At 40.2% G+C, this 16,350-nt stretch overlaps 1 protein-coding gene across 2 annotated transcripts in view; it reads right to left on the bottom strand.

Annotated features, from left to right (window-relative positions):
- gyg2 (glycogenin 2) overlaps positions 1-9,737 on the bottom strand; it is a 67,729-nt gene extending 57,992 nt beyond the window's left edge. Inside the window, exons 1-2 of one of the 2 annotated variants that reach the window (XM_039743565.1) lie at positions 9,087-9,737; positions 3,676-3,817 (exon numbers count right to left, since the gene is read on the bottom strand). In XM_039743565.1, the coding sequence (XP_039599499.1) occupies positions 3,676-3,817; positions 9,087-9,093 (149 nt within the window). In that variant the 5' untranslated portion in view covers positions 9,094-9,737. The remainder of the gene's footprint in view (positions 1-3,675; positions 3,818-9,086) is intronic. The other variant, XM_039743564.1, reaches the window with a different exon arrangement.
- Positions 9,738-16,350: the final 6,613 nt, after the last annotated feature.

The following is a 16,350-nucleotide window of genomic DNA, read 5'->3' as shown; positions in this document are numbered from 1 at the left end:
AAATAATATTTAATATTCAATGATGCAGACCCTTTAATAATATTGTATTTGAGTATATCTTTTACTGTTTCTATTCCTACATGGCAGAATTTAAATACGTTTTACATTCATGCTAGCTATTACAATGAATAGACAAGTGTGCACATTTTACTTTTTCTTTTGACACTTTGCTGTATTCCATTAATTAAACATCTGCAAATGTTATCTTAAATAAACAGGATAAACAAAACATAACATTGTTAAATATTCTTAATCTAACTGGGAGTGCAAGGCAAGAAACAACAATAGACAAAGGCACCAGTCCAACACAGGACCCACTCATGAAGACACCCACATTCTCACTAATATAATAACCACTTACCTAGTCCCTTCACTGCAAACATTCAACATGCTGTTTATAGCATATAGACATACTGAAGGTATTTAGTAGTTCCCAAATACAGTGTGACACAGAAAAACGGGAACTTCTGAAATGCGTAGTGGCAGCCATGTACAGTTGGCAGCACTGCGGAACAGGGACCTTAAGCTGTAAAGAATCTCGCCATTTAGTAATTTGGTAATCAATTGCAAGGCAATCAATGGCAGCTGTGAGAGAATTGTTCAGTAACCGTGTCATCTCAAGATTCGGTGACATTCCCTGGCCCTGAAGATCACTGGATTTGTCCGTTTGTGATTTTTTCTTGTGGGGCTACCTTAAGAGTCGGGTCTACACGACTCGGTCAAGGACACTGAATTAATTGAAACAAAGAATTCAAGACGAAATTCGTGGTATCCCAGCTGAGATGTTGCAGCGATCAATGGGGAACCTCAACAGCAGATTGGAAGAATGCATACGTACAGGAGGATGCCATCTACAGGACATAATTTTCAGACATTGATAATTTGGATTACTGTCTCTTAAAAGGCAAGTTGTAGTGGTTCAATTGCTGTCATACAATTTTTTTGTTGGATTTTTTCTACTTTTATTGGGTTTTTCAAAAGTTCCCGTTTTTCTGTGTCACCCTGTATTAGAATACACTAAATACGTGATCTAAGACACTTCAGTTTTATAATGTGTAATGGATGGTGTAACAAGACTTCAGACATGGGAAAGGTTTGGGGCAGCCACCCGTATAATATGTTCCTGGCTGCAAAAGTAAAGAATTGTAAGACCAGAGTAGTTTACAAGACTGAGTCCAAAACAGAACTGAATTCCAGAGGAAGGGAGTGAGGCTTTATAGGAGGTCTGGGGGAAGTGATGTTGTCCTCGGGGCCCGGACCGGAAGTGATGTGTCCCGAATTGTCCCGCAGTGGCTCCTGGTGGGATTTCCCAGGAAAGGTCTGCAGGGGACTTAGAAAGAGAGTTAGTGCACCCCGCCGCCCCCTTGGGCAGATGTGTTACCATTATTCTTTAAGCCCTTCAGCTACCTCCTATTCACACGTGTGTGACAATGGGAAGGATGGACTGGATTCCTGAATGGGATGGATGTACTCTTGCCTAGGCAAAAGGCCCATATAGTGGAAGGAAAGGGAGAGACTATTAGGAATATGTAATCCTCTAAAGCACTACGTAGATGGCAGACTCTTTTGGTTGTAGCGTCCATGCATGTACCCATGGGGCACCCTGGGTTTTGTAGTCCCATTGGACAGCCCTGTGGTGTGCTGTAGGTACCATCAGAAGGTCTTGACAAGAACAGGCATTGCCACTTTGAGGGGCTTCCGCCTTACCTGGAAATGCTACCTCCTTGCAATGCTGCAGCACTGTAAGTATTCCCATGTTTGGTATAAAGGGAGTGGTATGGAGGCATCCCTACATCTACCCCACCATCTTGAGATGTCCCAGGATTAAAGGGGCAAAACATCAGGGAAGGGTGGCTCCTAATTAATGATTCTGCAGCCTCCCCACTGGCACCGACAGAGGTGCGTCAGGCAGTAATGCCTAGCAGGTGACAAATACCTGTGCTTCCATCTTAAGATCAGATGGCGTTTAGTAAGATATGAATGTCAGTACACTTTTAATCTCCATATGACAAGAAAGTATCATTAAGCCTCCGCAGAAGAATTATCAGGCTTATAATATCCAAGAGTTAATTGATATGAGGGCGGCACGGTGGCGCAGTTGCCTCGCAGTTAGGAGACCCGGGTTCGCTTCCCGGGTCCTCCCTGTGTGGAGTTTGCATGTTCTCCCCGTGTCTGCGTGGGTTTCCTCCGGGCGCTCCGGTTTCCTCCCACGATCCAAAGACATGCAGGTTAGGTGGATTGGCGATTCTACATTGGCCCTAGTGTGTGCTTGGTGTGTGGGTGTGTTTGTGTGTGTTCTGTGGTGGGTTGGCACCCTGCCCAGGATTGGTTCCTGCCTTGTGCCCTGTGTTGGCTGGGATTGGCTCCAGCAGACCCCCGTGACCCTGTATTTGGATTCAGCAGGTTGGAAAATGGATGAATGGATAATTGATATGAGAAATGAGGAAAAGCAAAAGGAACTGTAAAATAATCAGTGAAATGCACAAAGTGAATTATATTTGTTATTCACAGTTATTTTAATATAGTTTATTCCATGAGAAAACAAATCACAAATCAAACTAATAAGAATATATTTAGTTCCATTTTTATTTGGTAAACATGAAACTCTCAATTTCCTGGAACAGATGTTCAATATAATATTGCAAACTTTGATTTTCTGTGTGTTTATCAAATTTAATAAACATTACTTTTTCAATTTCTTGTTTTTAACAGTATAGATGTTGTATTATGTTTAAATAACCTACAATTCATAAGCAGATTTCCAGAACATTTTCATTCCAATGTGCAACATCTGCCTTTTGTGCTTATGAAGGTTAAACAATGATGCACTCTATGGGGCTGTAAAGAATATTTAATTTATTCTTCCTTTTTTAAAATCTATTTATTCTAAAAGAGAGCACTGGGGTATGACACCCATCCTAAAAATATTACATGTAAGGCAACAATATTAATGCATTTAAATGTACACCTCTGGCACAAATGTGCAAACCTGATCATCTCACTGCCACCTACAAGTCTGTTGTCGAGAGCAGCAGCTCTATACCTGTCCAAGCCTGAAGTTCTTATGTGTTTTTGGGGTTTGGTTATTATTGTATTTATATTTTCCTTAAGCTTCTGTAATTAAACATTTCACTAAAATGTGTGCTGTGTATATAACTGTATGTGACAAATACATTTTTTTAATTTTAGATATCCTACACATAAATGAAAACAAAGTACCAGACTCCATAGAGAACATAACCCTAACAATGCAGCTGTAAAGTTGCAGTGCAATAGTTATATTAACACTTTCTCTATGATTTTTACATTATTACATATTTTATTTATCAAAAAAATCTGATTACACAAATGTCATTGACATATGCTAAATTTACAATATTCCTACACTCAACAACACAAACAAAATTATAAGAAAAAACAAACACAAAAAACACTTGTTGTGAAAAGTTAGCAGCACATTTCAAATCATGTCTTTTATATGAAAGAAGCATAGTCCTAAATAGATAAGTAGCTGCAGGAGCACACATAATCTGTAACATTAGCTGAAAACTGGACACATTACATTAACATTTAAGTGATGATTTAACTCATCTTTATATTATTTCAGTTGACAATTAAAGAGAAGACCTCAAAGTCAGGAGATGTGCTGATGAATGACTGACTAGTGCGTCTTACCTGATGCTGCTGGATACTTGTGGTGTTATTAAAATAACCAGCTGCCTGGATGTTCTTTGATGCCGAAGAGAATGACCAAGAACCAAGGCTCCCAACCCATACACATCACTGGTAGCCAGAGTCACAAACGCCTGGTCTGTTACTGTAAATACAAGCAACAAAAATTGACTAACTAAGAATAGTATATCATGCAAAGGTAAACTCTAAAATATGAATGAAGTGTGTGATGATGAAGTCATATTAAGAATGTGAGGAGTATGACTAACAAGCCCACTGAGCTCGTTTGGTACGATCAGGAGTCTCCAACTCTGGTCATGGAGGGCTACAGTGGCTACAGGTTTTCATTTTAACCCCTTTCTTAACTGTTTACCGGTGTTTCTGCTAATTAACGTTTTTTTTTATGCCTTCATTTTAAATGACTTGCTACTTAAGATTCAAATCTTTTTTTTCCTTAATTAGCAGCCAAACAGTAATGATATATAAAATGAGCCAACACATTACCAGCAAGCTGTGTCCATCATACAATATCTGAAAATAAAGAAAGATGAAGGTCTAGGTTACACTCCATACTGGAGTTGGACAACTCTGGATTAGATAATACTTGAGTTGTCCCAACATCTCATTCCAGGAATAATTTGAAAAGCTGTGAATATGTTCTCTTCAACATTACTCAGCAATTTATTCCAGATACCCACAACACTTTAACAAGTATTGGTATTGTATGAAGAGGTTGGGAGTGGCAGAGAAGTATGTAAGAGTTGTACAGGATATGTACAAGGGAAGTGTAACATTGGTGAGGTCTGTGGTAGGAGTGACAGATGTATTCAAGGTGGAGGTGGGATTACATCAAGGATCGGCTCTGAGCCCTTTCTTATTTGCAATGGTGACAGACAGGTTGACAGACGAGATTAGACAGGAGTCCCTGTGGACTATGATGTTTGCTGATGACACTGTCATCTGTAACGATAGTAGGGAGCAGTTTGAGAAGACCCTGGAGAGGTGCAGATATGCTTTGGAGAGGAGAGGAATGAAGGCCAGTAGGAACAAGACAGAACACATGTGTGCAAATGAGAGGGAGGTCAGTGGAATGATGAGGATGCAAGGAGTAGAGTTGGCGAAGGTGGATGAGTTTAAATACTTGGGATCAACAGTACAGAGTAATGGGGATTGTGGAAGAGAAGTGAAAAAGAAAGTGAAGGCAGGGTGGAATGGTAGAGAAGAGTGTCAGGAGTGATTTGTGACAAACAGGTATCAGCAAGAGTGAAAGGGAAGGTCTACAGGACGGTAGTGAGACCAGCTATGTGTTATGGGTTAGAGACGGTGGCACAGGAGACAGAGTCGGAGGTAGCAGAGTTAAAGATGCTAAGATTTGCACTGGGTGTGACGAGGATGGATAGGATTAGAAATGAGTACATTAGAGGATCAGCTCAAGTTGGACGGTTGGGAAACAAAGTCAGAGAGGTGAGATTGCGTTGGTTTGGTCATGTGCAGAGCAGAGATGATGAGTATATTGGGAGAAGGATGCTAAGGATAGAGCTGCCAGACAAGAGGAAAAGAGGAAGGCCTAAGAGGAGGTTTATGGATGTGGTGAGAGAGGACATGCAGATGATGGGTGTAACAGAACAAGATGCAGAGGACAGAAAGATATGGAAGAAGATGATCCACTGTGGCAACCCCTAACAGGAGCAGCCGAAAGGAGAAGAAGAAGACCCACAACACTTTAACAAGTGTTGTCTGGTTTTTCTTAAACATACCTCTCTTTAATTCCACTGGTAGCCTTAAGTGTGTGATTCAATATTTAATGGAAATAATGCTGTTAAATTTGGAAGATCAAGTTTAGAATCATGCAGAAAACTCTATGGGCTGGATAAAAAGCAAACTTCATTAGCCTGTCTAAATAGCAAAGGCCCTTTAGATCCACAATGCACTTGGTTGCTCTTTTCTGCAGAAAGTTATAAAATGCAGTCAAAAGCATGATGAAATGGGATACAAGGCCTTCAATAAGAGCCATAAAGCTGGCCAGGACTCTCTTGTAGACTGCCCAAATTACACTACAGCCTATGCAGTCATCTCTTTTTTTTGATTGATTTTATTGTAATCATTCCATACAAATTGATCAATTTTTACAAAAAATAGGATTGAAAACAAATTAACCCCCACCCATGAGAAAGAGCATGGCCAACGAAGTAAATTATGAGTTTAATGGGTGGATAAAGATAAATGGAGAAGAAATGGGAAGAGAATCTGCTTCCTCAGTTCTTTAAGAGCTTATTCTAAAATATTATTGATTAGATCCTGCCAGACTTTGAAAAAATTCTGCACATATCCTCTATTATGCAGTCATCTCTGACTATTACTTGCAGGCTTCTAGCTGCTTGGGCCCAAAATGAGGAACAGGTTATAAAAGTTCAAAGAACTTATTAATGGTCCAAAAATGAACAAAAATGTCCTACAAGAGTAACCATATAGCTCTTGCCTATTGGGAAAATACAAAGTATCACTATAGAATTTATAGAAAAAAAAAACAGAAAAAGGGGCAAAATAGAAGGCAAAAAGGATCTACCTAAATGGTAGTCAAAAGTAAATAGGTTCCAAATTCAGAAATCTTATTACAGAAGTGAAACATTCATAAGAGAAGGTGATCAAAAAGGAGACAATACTCTCAATTTGAAAACTCCAACAAACTCAGTGATCCACTACTGGGACTCACTCTCTGACCTCAATATAAAGGCAGCAGGAAGACCCAGAAGTGGTGACATCAGAGTGGCCTCACTTCCTGGAGTTCAACCCACAAAATAGAAAGGAATGGCAGAGAATTTAAAGATATAGTACACAAATAACAAGTAATAATCAAACCTGATAGAAATTACAAAAAGATATGACAAATAATAATTCAAAAACAAGAATAACACGAAAATAAATGCTGGTTGTCATACAACAATAATATCCAGTGCTGCAAAGTCTTTTTTGTATTATGCTGACTGGAATTGTACACAGCACTCCAGATGCAGTGTCACTGTTACATTAGTCACAACATAATGTCCCTTCATTTATATATATATATATATATATATATATATATATATATATAATAGTTTTTACATATAAACGTTTACAAAGAATTATATGATCATCATGGACTACAAAAATAATCTTACTGTGTGCACATATTAAATTTATTCACTTACAGTTTCTGTCCATAGACTGAAAAATAAACACTGTTCACCCCAATACTAAGGTGTTGTACCATGTTAGCTATTGTGAATGTAGTGAGAAGTCAAGCAAAATGACACCTTTTATTGGCTAACTAGGAAGATTACAATATGCAAGCTTTCGAGGCACCAAAGGCCCTTTCTTCAGGCCAGATGTAATACAGAAACTGGAGTTCCCTGTGTTTATATAGACACCAGGACAGATACAACTTTGGAAGACTACAACCTCTTCAGGCTAAGATTCATTAAGCAAGAGAGGAGAACAATGTATAGGCAAGATCTGCGGTTGGACAGTTATCTTATCCACAGATCTTGCTTATACATTGTTCTCCTAATCAGAAGAATCAGATGTTCAAACTTCAGAATCAGATGTTCAGATGTATATGGAAGTGCACTTTATAAAAAGAAACTGTACTGAACCTACTACAGTATATGCCCTATGTCTGTTTGTGTTTCACCTGCCTGTTTACCCACTCATTAATGTGCATTACCTGCTGTACATTCAAATAAGCATGTTCAGATAATGTGAATACATTATACTGTACTCTGTTTCATGTGTACAATTCTAATTTCTCTTTCTGTAAATATACATAGTTCTCTTGGCTTTTATATCTAAAGTATGATTTATAAAAAATTCTTTAAATTGATCCATCTATTTTACATACGCTTGACCAGACCATCCATTCATCAATTCCTATTATATATAGATAGAACAGATAGCTAAATAGACAGATGGTGCAGTAGTAAAGGCTTTGGACCACAAACCCTGATGTTGTGGGTTCAGATCCTGCTTCTGACACTGTGTGGCCATGACCAAGTCACTTGACCTTCCTGAGCTCCAGTGGGAAAACCAAAAGATATTTAACCAATTGTATCATAAATGTTGTAAGTTGCCTTGGATAAAGGCATCAGTCAAATACTGTATGTAAATGTAAATGGACAGACACTGAATCTTTATTAACCTTGAAGAAAATTGCAGGGTTACAGTTACAGACAAAAAAGGCACAAATGTAGATAAAACAAGAATTATCTATTTTATAAAATTATATATATCTATATTATAGTAAATTAACAAAGGTTAGCTATCTACTAAGTGTAAAGTATTTTAAATTGTACATACTTATCAGTTACAATTTCACAGTGCATGATCTCAATTATTGGCACAGTATATTAAACACAGGCTCATTGTCTATGAAGATGTCTGCTACAACAGCTCAGCACCACTCAGCACACAGGGAACAAGAGCACCTCTGCCAAGGACTGCCTTATTATAAATGCCTGATGGCTAAGGGTAGCAATGACCTCACACGAAGCTCCTTGAAACAACGCAGTTGTCTCAGTCTATTACCGACACTGCTTTTCTGTTTAGCCATATCCTCATACAGGGAGTGAAAGTCAACGTCCAGGATAGTAAGGAATCTCCTGAGTGTCCTCTGTTCTAGCACTTTCCTCCAATGAGTCCAGCCTGACTCCCATGATTGAACCTGCCTTTTTAGTCAGTTTGTTCTGCCCGTTGTGCATCAACTGTGCTAAGGCCATTTCTCTAGCACACTACCAGATAGAAAGATACACTGGCCACTACAGACTGATAGAAATGTGGCTGTGCATGAGATTTACTCAAAATAAATGTGTGCAGATACGCTGAATATATTGCACAGTGTGTCTTCAGTAAAATTATCACTGCTATATCTGTAAATAAGTACATTTTTTATAAAAAAAATGCTGAGTCTATCCAATCCATCGGTGCTTGTGATCTGTTAATATGTCTGTCTCTATCATGTCTATATAGTACATAGTATACATATAGTATAGGACAATTTAAAAAAAATATATTATTATATATTATATTATTTTTCATATTGCCATATTATTATTATTATTATTATTATTATTACAGTTGTTAAAAAGACACACAAAAAAGACGCACAAGTATCTGTGCATGGCATTTTTTTCCGCAAGGTGTTTTATTGTACTTTAGCCTTCCAAACTGTTGTGCACTGTACAAAATATAATTCATAAAAGTACTTAGTGTATATGTGTACTGTAAATGCCCCTATGTGCTATCTATGTGATCTAACCATCTCTCTGATCTACCTACGTGATCTAACTACTAAACCCCTTAGAACTAAATAAATAAAGGTGAACCCGGCCACATTAGTGGCGCAACAGTTACCAAGCGATAAATAAACAGATGCCTACCTGGCATAATACACGCTAGGCTGATTCGGGCCTCCTTTGCAACGGTAAAAGATCCAGATGACGGTGCATTTAATCCTGCTCGAATACTGCCAGTCTCTCTCTCTCTCTCTCTCTCTCCCTCTGTCGAGCCGCAGAAGATGCCGGCTCTCTTCACATCAAGCCCCTACAGTGAGATTACCAATATCTCAGAGGAGAGTTTGCTTTAATGTTATCACCCCGTTAGATCAAAACGAATATGTATAAACGCTGCAAACGTATTATTATTATTTTCATCTAATGCCACTTATTGAGGACTGTATCGGACGGATTCCCTGATGGGGTGATGGAGGTAGGACGGAGGAGGAGGAGGAGGAGGTGTTGAGTGGATAAACGCAAGGTTAATCCAGCGGTGAGCGAGTCTGTCGCACGACTGATAATCGCTCGCTCGCTCCGTTGGCGCCACCGCAATCAGGCCAGGGTAGTCGCACTGGACACGCGCTCGGACGCGTCCTTGGGAGCTGCGCGCGTTCTTTACTTGTTTTGACGTCGCCGGCCGTGGGAGGGCAGGTAAACACTGTCATCGGCAGAGACTGACCACGCAGAACATGCACGACTCCATTCCTCGCAGTGTCCAGCGTGACACCTGCCGGAGACTGAGAGGTATGACTCGAGTACTGTACAGCAAGAGCCAATTGCTAATTAACTTGATATCGCAAGGCATTGTTGTGACAGTGATTTAAAACTCGGTCGGTCGCTACTGGAATTGCAATGTCCTCGTTTAACCCGGCAATGAGGGTGCGCACCGACACGTATTTGGGAAACGCCTCTGGCGGAGGACAGCATTTTCTCCTTGTTTTCCATTAGTTAAATAATGAGCCAGCTATGCCTACCTGGCCACCACTCCAGAGTCGTTAGCGGCGCTATCATTACTTATTATTTAGCTGAACAAGTTACATTGGTTACATTCTTTAGTTTTAGCACGTACACATAGTTATACAGTGTCAGTGGGAGGACTTGTGCCCGCAACGTCAGGGTTTGATGTCTAAAGTCATAACCACTGCACCACATTACAAGTTTAAACAGGGGAGAATATACGAATTACACAACTATTGCCTGGCCCGAGATTTCAGCCTACGATTCTGAAACCCTGAGGTAGTAACGCCAACCCTATTGCCACCGAAGATTATACTCAATGTTACTGTAATTAATCACCCAACCCGATATACAAACTTGTTGGATTTAACGGATATGAGATTGTCCTTGTGGCTGCAGATTTTAAAAGGTCCAGGGTTTGGAGCTGGTTCGGGTCCAAGCCCACCCACAGTAGTCGCTGCCCAACCGTCAACCACAACAACATTTACTGTGCTGTATTTCTGTAGCACACTTTCATACAAAGGATGTAGCTCAAAATTCTGTACATGTCAAAGAAAACATTCAATTTAGATAAGAATAAAAATAAATAGTATATAAAAGATAAATAAATAATGCACACTTACATAAAGTAGATGCATAATTGAGAGAAATATAGAATTGTAAATACAATATAATATAGGGTGGCACAGTGGTAGCGATGCTGCCTCGCAGTAAGGAGACCTGGGTTTCTTTTCTCGGCTCCTCCCTGTGTGGAGTTTGCATGTTGTCCCCGTGTCTACGTGTGTTTCCTCCAGGTGCTCCGGTTTCCTCCCACAGTCCAAAGACATGCCGGTTAGGTGCATTGGCGATCCTAAATTGCCCTTGGTGTGTGTGTGTGCCCAGCGGTGGACTGGTGCCCTGCCCGGGATTTGTTCCTGCCTTGTGCCCTGTGTTGGCTGGGATTGGCTCCAGCAGACCCCCATGACCCTGAGTTAGGATATAGCAGGTTGGAAAATGACTGACTGATAATATAATATAGAATTTTTTTTTTTTTAAGTTTTAAAATGTCAGTCCAATGATAATGTCAAAATGGTCAGAGTGGACAGAAAAATTGAGAAAAACTCCAGTTAGACTAGAGAAAAAAAATCGGTAGGGGATCCTGGCCAAAAGACTTACCAACCCCAGTCCCCCTTTTTTTTCTTTCTTTTTTTGGCTTGGTTTTCCTCTGGGTGCTGCTGATTCCTCCCACAGTCCAAAGATGTGCAGGTTAGGTGGACTGATGTTGATAAACCAGCCTGTGAGTGTGTGTGTGTATTTGTGTGAGAGAGTGAGTGTATGTTGACCCTGCAAAGAATTGGCTCCCTGTCCAGGTGATGTTCCTACATTGTACCTGCCAATTGCTGGGATAGTTTCCAGCTGCCCCACAACCCTGGCTTGAATAAGCAGGTAAGAAAGATGAATGGATGGTTGGATAATGGACTAGTCTGTATCATATATAAATATATATATATATATATATATATATATATATATATATATATATATATATATATATATATATATATATATATATTTAACCATACTGGATTAAAGAAGTCCACTTTAAAATCATAAACAAATTTTGCCCAACTAATAAATTAATTAAGTATAATATTAATATACTCGCAAAGTGCAGTTTCTATACAGAAGAAGATTCACCTCTCTTACACTGTTTTATTTCTACACTAAATACGTACAAACTATTCTAGATAATAATGTTAATTGGAATATAAATACAAAAGACATGTACTCTAAATGAAATCAGCGCTTATTTCTCTTTTGTAAACTGAGACTATATAAAGTGGTCACGGACCTCATGTTGTCATTTGATCACAGTCTGATCCTGTCTTTCATCAGCTTTATTGCTTGTTTTAGTAGTCTGACACACCAACGTTTAAAATAGCCGCAGCAGTTTACCAAACATTCAGCTAAACTCATTTAAACTAAGATGATTTGGTAACTGTGTGTCTGAGGGCAATATTGACAAAACTGAACATGCAGAACTTAACTTCAGTAAATTATGGAGGACAGTCACTTTGAAGACCCTCAAAATTGTTCCAGAAATTCCTTTCTTACCAGTGCTATATGTCTTTTTAATAAGGAATATCGGAGATAATTAAACATTTTCATAAGTGTAGAGTTTACATATGTATCATGTAACTATTTTAGGTACAAATTTCCTACCAAACTGTTAGAAGATAGCAAAGAATTTATTCTTCAAATAATGTAAATATTCAGAATTTCTGTATAAGTTTTAATCTGTATTGTCTCCATTTGTTTCATTATTTAAAAAAAAATATATTTCTACCTGTTATTGGATGCAAATTAGAGGGCAAATTTCATGTTTTCTTGTGTAAACAGCATATCTAAAACATACCTTGAAATGTAATCCTTGAACCTATTCTAATTTTTATGATATTCTAGAATGACCAAAAAGCTATCCAGTTTTGTCTAAATGTAGTTATTTCTGATTAAAAAATCTGAAGAAAATGTGATAAAAATATGCTTGTATTTGTAAGATTTCATATACATAAGTAAACATTTCTGAATGTTAGACATTGTATTGCACTTTTTTGTAAGGACATTAAAATATTAGAAATAGCATTTAAAAACAGGAAAACACACAGGCAAATAAAATGAGAAAGATTCTCAGCTCTTTTTTGACAGTTTATAATGTTAATCTTTGAATCCCTGCTTTACATAATGGTTTAGCTATTGGGACTTTTGTAGGTGGGTCCTCCCTGCATGGAGTTTGCATGTTCTCCCCGTGTCTGCGTGGGTTCCTCCCACAGTCCAAAGACATACAGGTTAGGTGCATTGGCGATTCTAAAATGTCTCTAGTGTGTGCTTGGTTTGTGTGTGTGTGCACGCCCTGCGGTGGGCTGGCGCCCTGCCCAGGGTTTGTTCCCTGCCTTGCGCCCTGTTTTGGCTGGGATTGGATCCAGCAGACCCCCGTGACCCTGTAATTAGGATATAGCGGGTTGGATAATAGATGGATGGATGGACTTTTGTAGGTGAAGTTTTTTTTTAATGTTTGTATATTACACTCATGGAAAAATTGTATTACTAATGTTTTTTAATTTTAATGCAACAAAAAATTGTGATATCAAAGATGGATGGATATCAAATTTCAAAGTACTGATAGCAAATTTCCAAAAGTTGATGATACATTTTCAAATGTTGATGTTAATTTTCAGTTAGCAAATTGTAACCCCCTGTGAAATGATCAGACTCGACACACTTAAAAAGGTTTGAGGCAGCCACCCGTATAATATCCCTGGCTGCCATGGGTTTGAAAATCAACACTGATGTGCATTCGATGGAGTCTAAAGAAGAACTGAATCACTGTTGTAAAGATGGTGGCTTTAAATGCCAAGACTGGGAGTGATGTAAGGAACCAGAAATGATGTGCTTCTGGATGCTGGAACCGGAAGTGACGTTTTCAGGGATGAATCAGACAGGTTTTCCTGTGTTTGGTTTGGCGCACCCCGCCACCCCCGGCTTGGCGTGGAATTACCCACACTTGGTTCATAAAGCTTTCTCCTACTCGCACGTGTGTGACACCCCATATCAATTGTTCAGTATGTAAGATAGCATTTGAAAACCACAATTTCAAATTTGTAAATGTTTATATAAAATATTGAAACAATGATATAAAAATCCTTTTTCCAGTGTACACAAAAATACTTTATCAAAAATGAACTGAAATACTGCATTAATATTGTCCATCCATCCATCCATCCATCTTCTTCCGCTTATCCGAGGTCGGGTCGCGGGGGCAGCAGCTTGAGCAGAGATGTCCAGACTTCCCTCTCCCCGGACACCTCTTCTAGCTCTTCCGGGAGAATCCCAGTCGTTCCCAGGCCAGCCGGGAGACATAGTCCCTCTTGTGTGTCCTGGGTCTTCCCCGGGGCCTCCTCCCGGTTGGACGTGCCCAGAACACCTCACCAGGGAGGCGTCCAGGAGGCATCCTGATCAGATGCCCTAGCCACCTCATCTGACTCCTCTCAATGCGAAGGAGCAGTGGCTCTACTCTGAGCCCCTCCTGGATGATTGAGCTTCTCACCCTATCTTTAAGGGAAAGCCCAGACATCCTGTGGAGGAAACTCATTTCAGCCGCTTGCATTCGCAATCTCGTTCTTTCGGTCACTACCCATAGCTCATGACCATAGATGAGGGTAGGAACGTAGATCGACTGGTAAATTGAGAGCTTTGCCTTATGGCTCAGCTCCTTTTTCACCACGACAGACCGATGCAGAGCCCGCATCACTGCGGATGCCACATCGATCCGCCTGTCGATCTCACGCTCCATTCTTCCCTCACTCGTTAACAAGACCCCGAGATACTTGAACTCCTCTACTTGGGGCAGGATCTCACCTCCAACCCTGAGAGGGCACTCCACCCTTTTTCAGCTGAGGACCATGGTCTCGGATTTGAAGGTGCTGATTCTCATCTTAGCCGCTTCACACTCAGCTGCGAACCGATTCAGAGAGAGCTGAAGATCACGGCCTGATGAAGTAAACAAGAAAACATCATCTGCAAAAAGAACTGACCCAATCCTGAGTCCACCAAACCGGACCCCCTCAACACCCTGGCTGCGCCTAGAAATTCTTTCCATAAAAGTTATGAACAGAATCGGTGACAAAGGGCAGCCCTGGCGGAGACCAACTCTCACTGGAAACGGGTTCGACTTACTGCCGGCAATGTGGACCAAGCTCTGACACCGGTTGTACAGGGACCGAACAGCCCTTATCAAGGGGTCCGGTACACCATACTCCCAGAGCACCCCCCACAGGATTCCCCGAGGGACATGGTCGAACGCCTTTTTCAAGTCTGCAAAACACATGTAGACTGGTTGGACAAACTCCCATGCACCCTCCAGGATTCTGCTAAGGGTGTAGAGCTGGTCCACTGTTCTGCGACCAGGACGAAAACCACACTGTTCCTCCAGAATCTGAGGTTCGACTATCTGATGGACCATCCTCTCCAGAACCCCTGAATAGACTTTTTCAGGGAGGCTGAGGAGTGTGATCCCTCTGTAGTTGGAACACACCCTCCGGTCCCCCATCTTTAAGAGGGGGACCACCACCCCGGTCTGCCAATCCAGAGGTACTGTCCCAGTTGTCCATGCGATGTTGCAGAGATGTGTCAACCAAGACAGTCCTACAACATCCAGAGCTTTGAGGAACTCCGGGCGTATCTCATCCACCCCCAGGGCCCTGCCACCAAGGAGTTTTTTGACCACCTTGGTGACCTCAGTCCCAGAGATGGGGGAGCCCACCTCTGAGTCCCCAGGCTCTGCTTCCTCATTGGAAGGCATGTTGGTGGGATTGGAATTGTTGGTCGAGATCAGCAGCGCACCATCCCCATCATATACGGTGTCACTGCACTGCTTCCCTCTCCTGAGACGCCGGACGGTGGACCAGAATCTCCTTGAAGATTAATATAAGATATATATATATATTAATATAAGATTAATATTGTATTGTCAAATTTTGCTTTCAGACTTAATTAAGATCCCACCAATTAACTTCTCTGTAGGAATAACTTTAAGGTTATTCTTAGGTGCAGTATGTCCTTTACAGTGCCACACACCTTTAGTTGACCACAACCAGTGATCTGTATATACAGCTGCATTAAACTTTGTCTCACTCGGACCAGTAAGAGGGACCTTATGTTAGAAAGGGTGAGGTTTAAACCTGAAAAAGCACATTCACAAACAGTGTAATGTTTGGGTTAATAGCAGGGAGCATTTTCACAACCTCCAGTGTACCAGAGAGGGAGACATTATTTTCTGTTAGAAGCCCAGAGTACATATCAGTTAATGGTAACGGCTTTCAAAAGGTTAATGACCATCTCCTAAGGCCAAACACTTGAACATTTGTGACAGGAGAATTGCTGGAACATTTAAATCATTACCTGTGATCAACAAGCTGCTGAATATTTTAGGTCATTTTCTCAATAGTAGCAAACCCCTATCATTTGAAGAATTAACCTGCTGCATCAAGTACCTTTGTACATTTCATGAAATGACTCAGCACTGCATTAGAATTTGTTGATCTTGCAGGCTGACTAGTAAATAATCTAATATTTCTGTGCTTTCTCACTTTTGCAACTCTAAAATTAGTTTTGCCTGAAAACAAAAAACCTGTTATATATACAGTATACAGTATGTGGTTTCTAAATGATCTCCGCATATATCACTATGCAGTCCGTGATTTGGTTGTGAGGCTTTTTCCTTCCTGCAGTTACCATTACTTTGCGAAATATTCTCTGTATTTAATCTGCTGAAAAAGTTATTCCAATATTTCAACTGTTACCTTATTTTTTTGTCATAATGCTAGTTGTAACTGGTATCAAAGTACGTGGAATGGTTCTCCTTGTTCTCTCCTTT

The sequence above is a fragment of the Polypterus senegalus genome, chromosome 2 (genome assembly GCF_016835505.1).
Source record: "Polypterus senegalus isolate Bchr_013 chromosome 2, ASM1683550v1, whole genome shotgun sequence".
Lineage (NCBI taxonomy): Eukaryota > Metazoa > Chordata > Cladistia > Polypteriformes > Polypteridae > Polypterus > Polypterus senegalus.
Note: the sequence above shows the minus strand (reverse complement) of the source record. Positions and strands in the feature narration are given on the sequence as shown.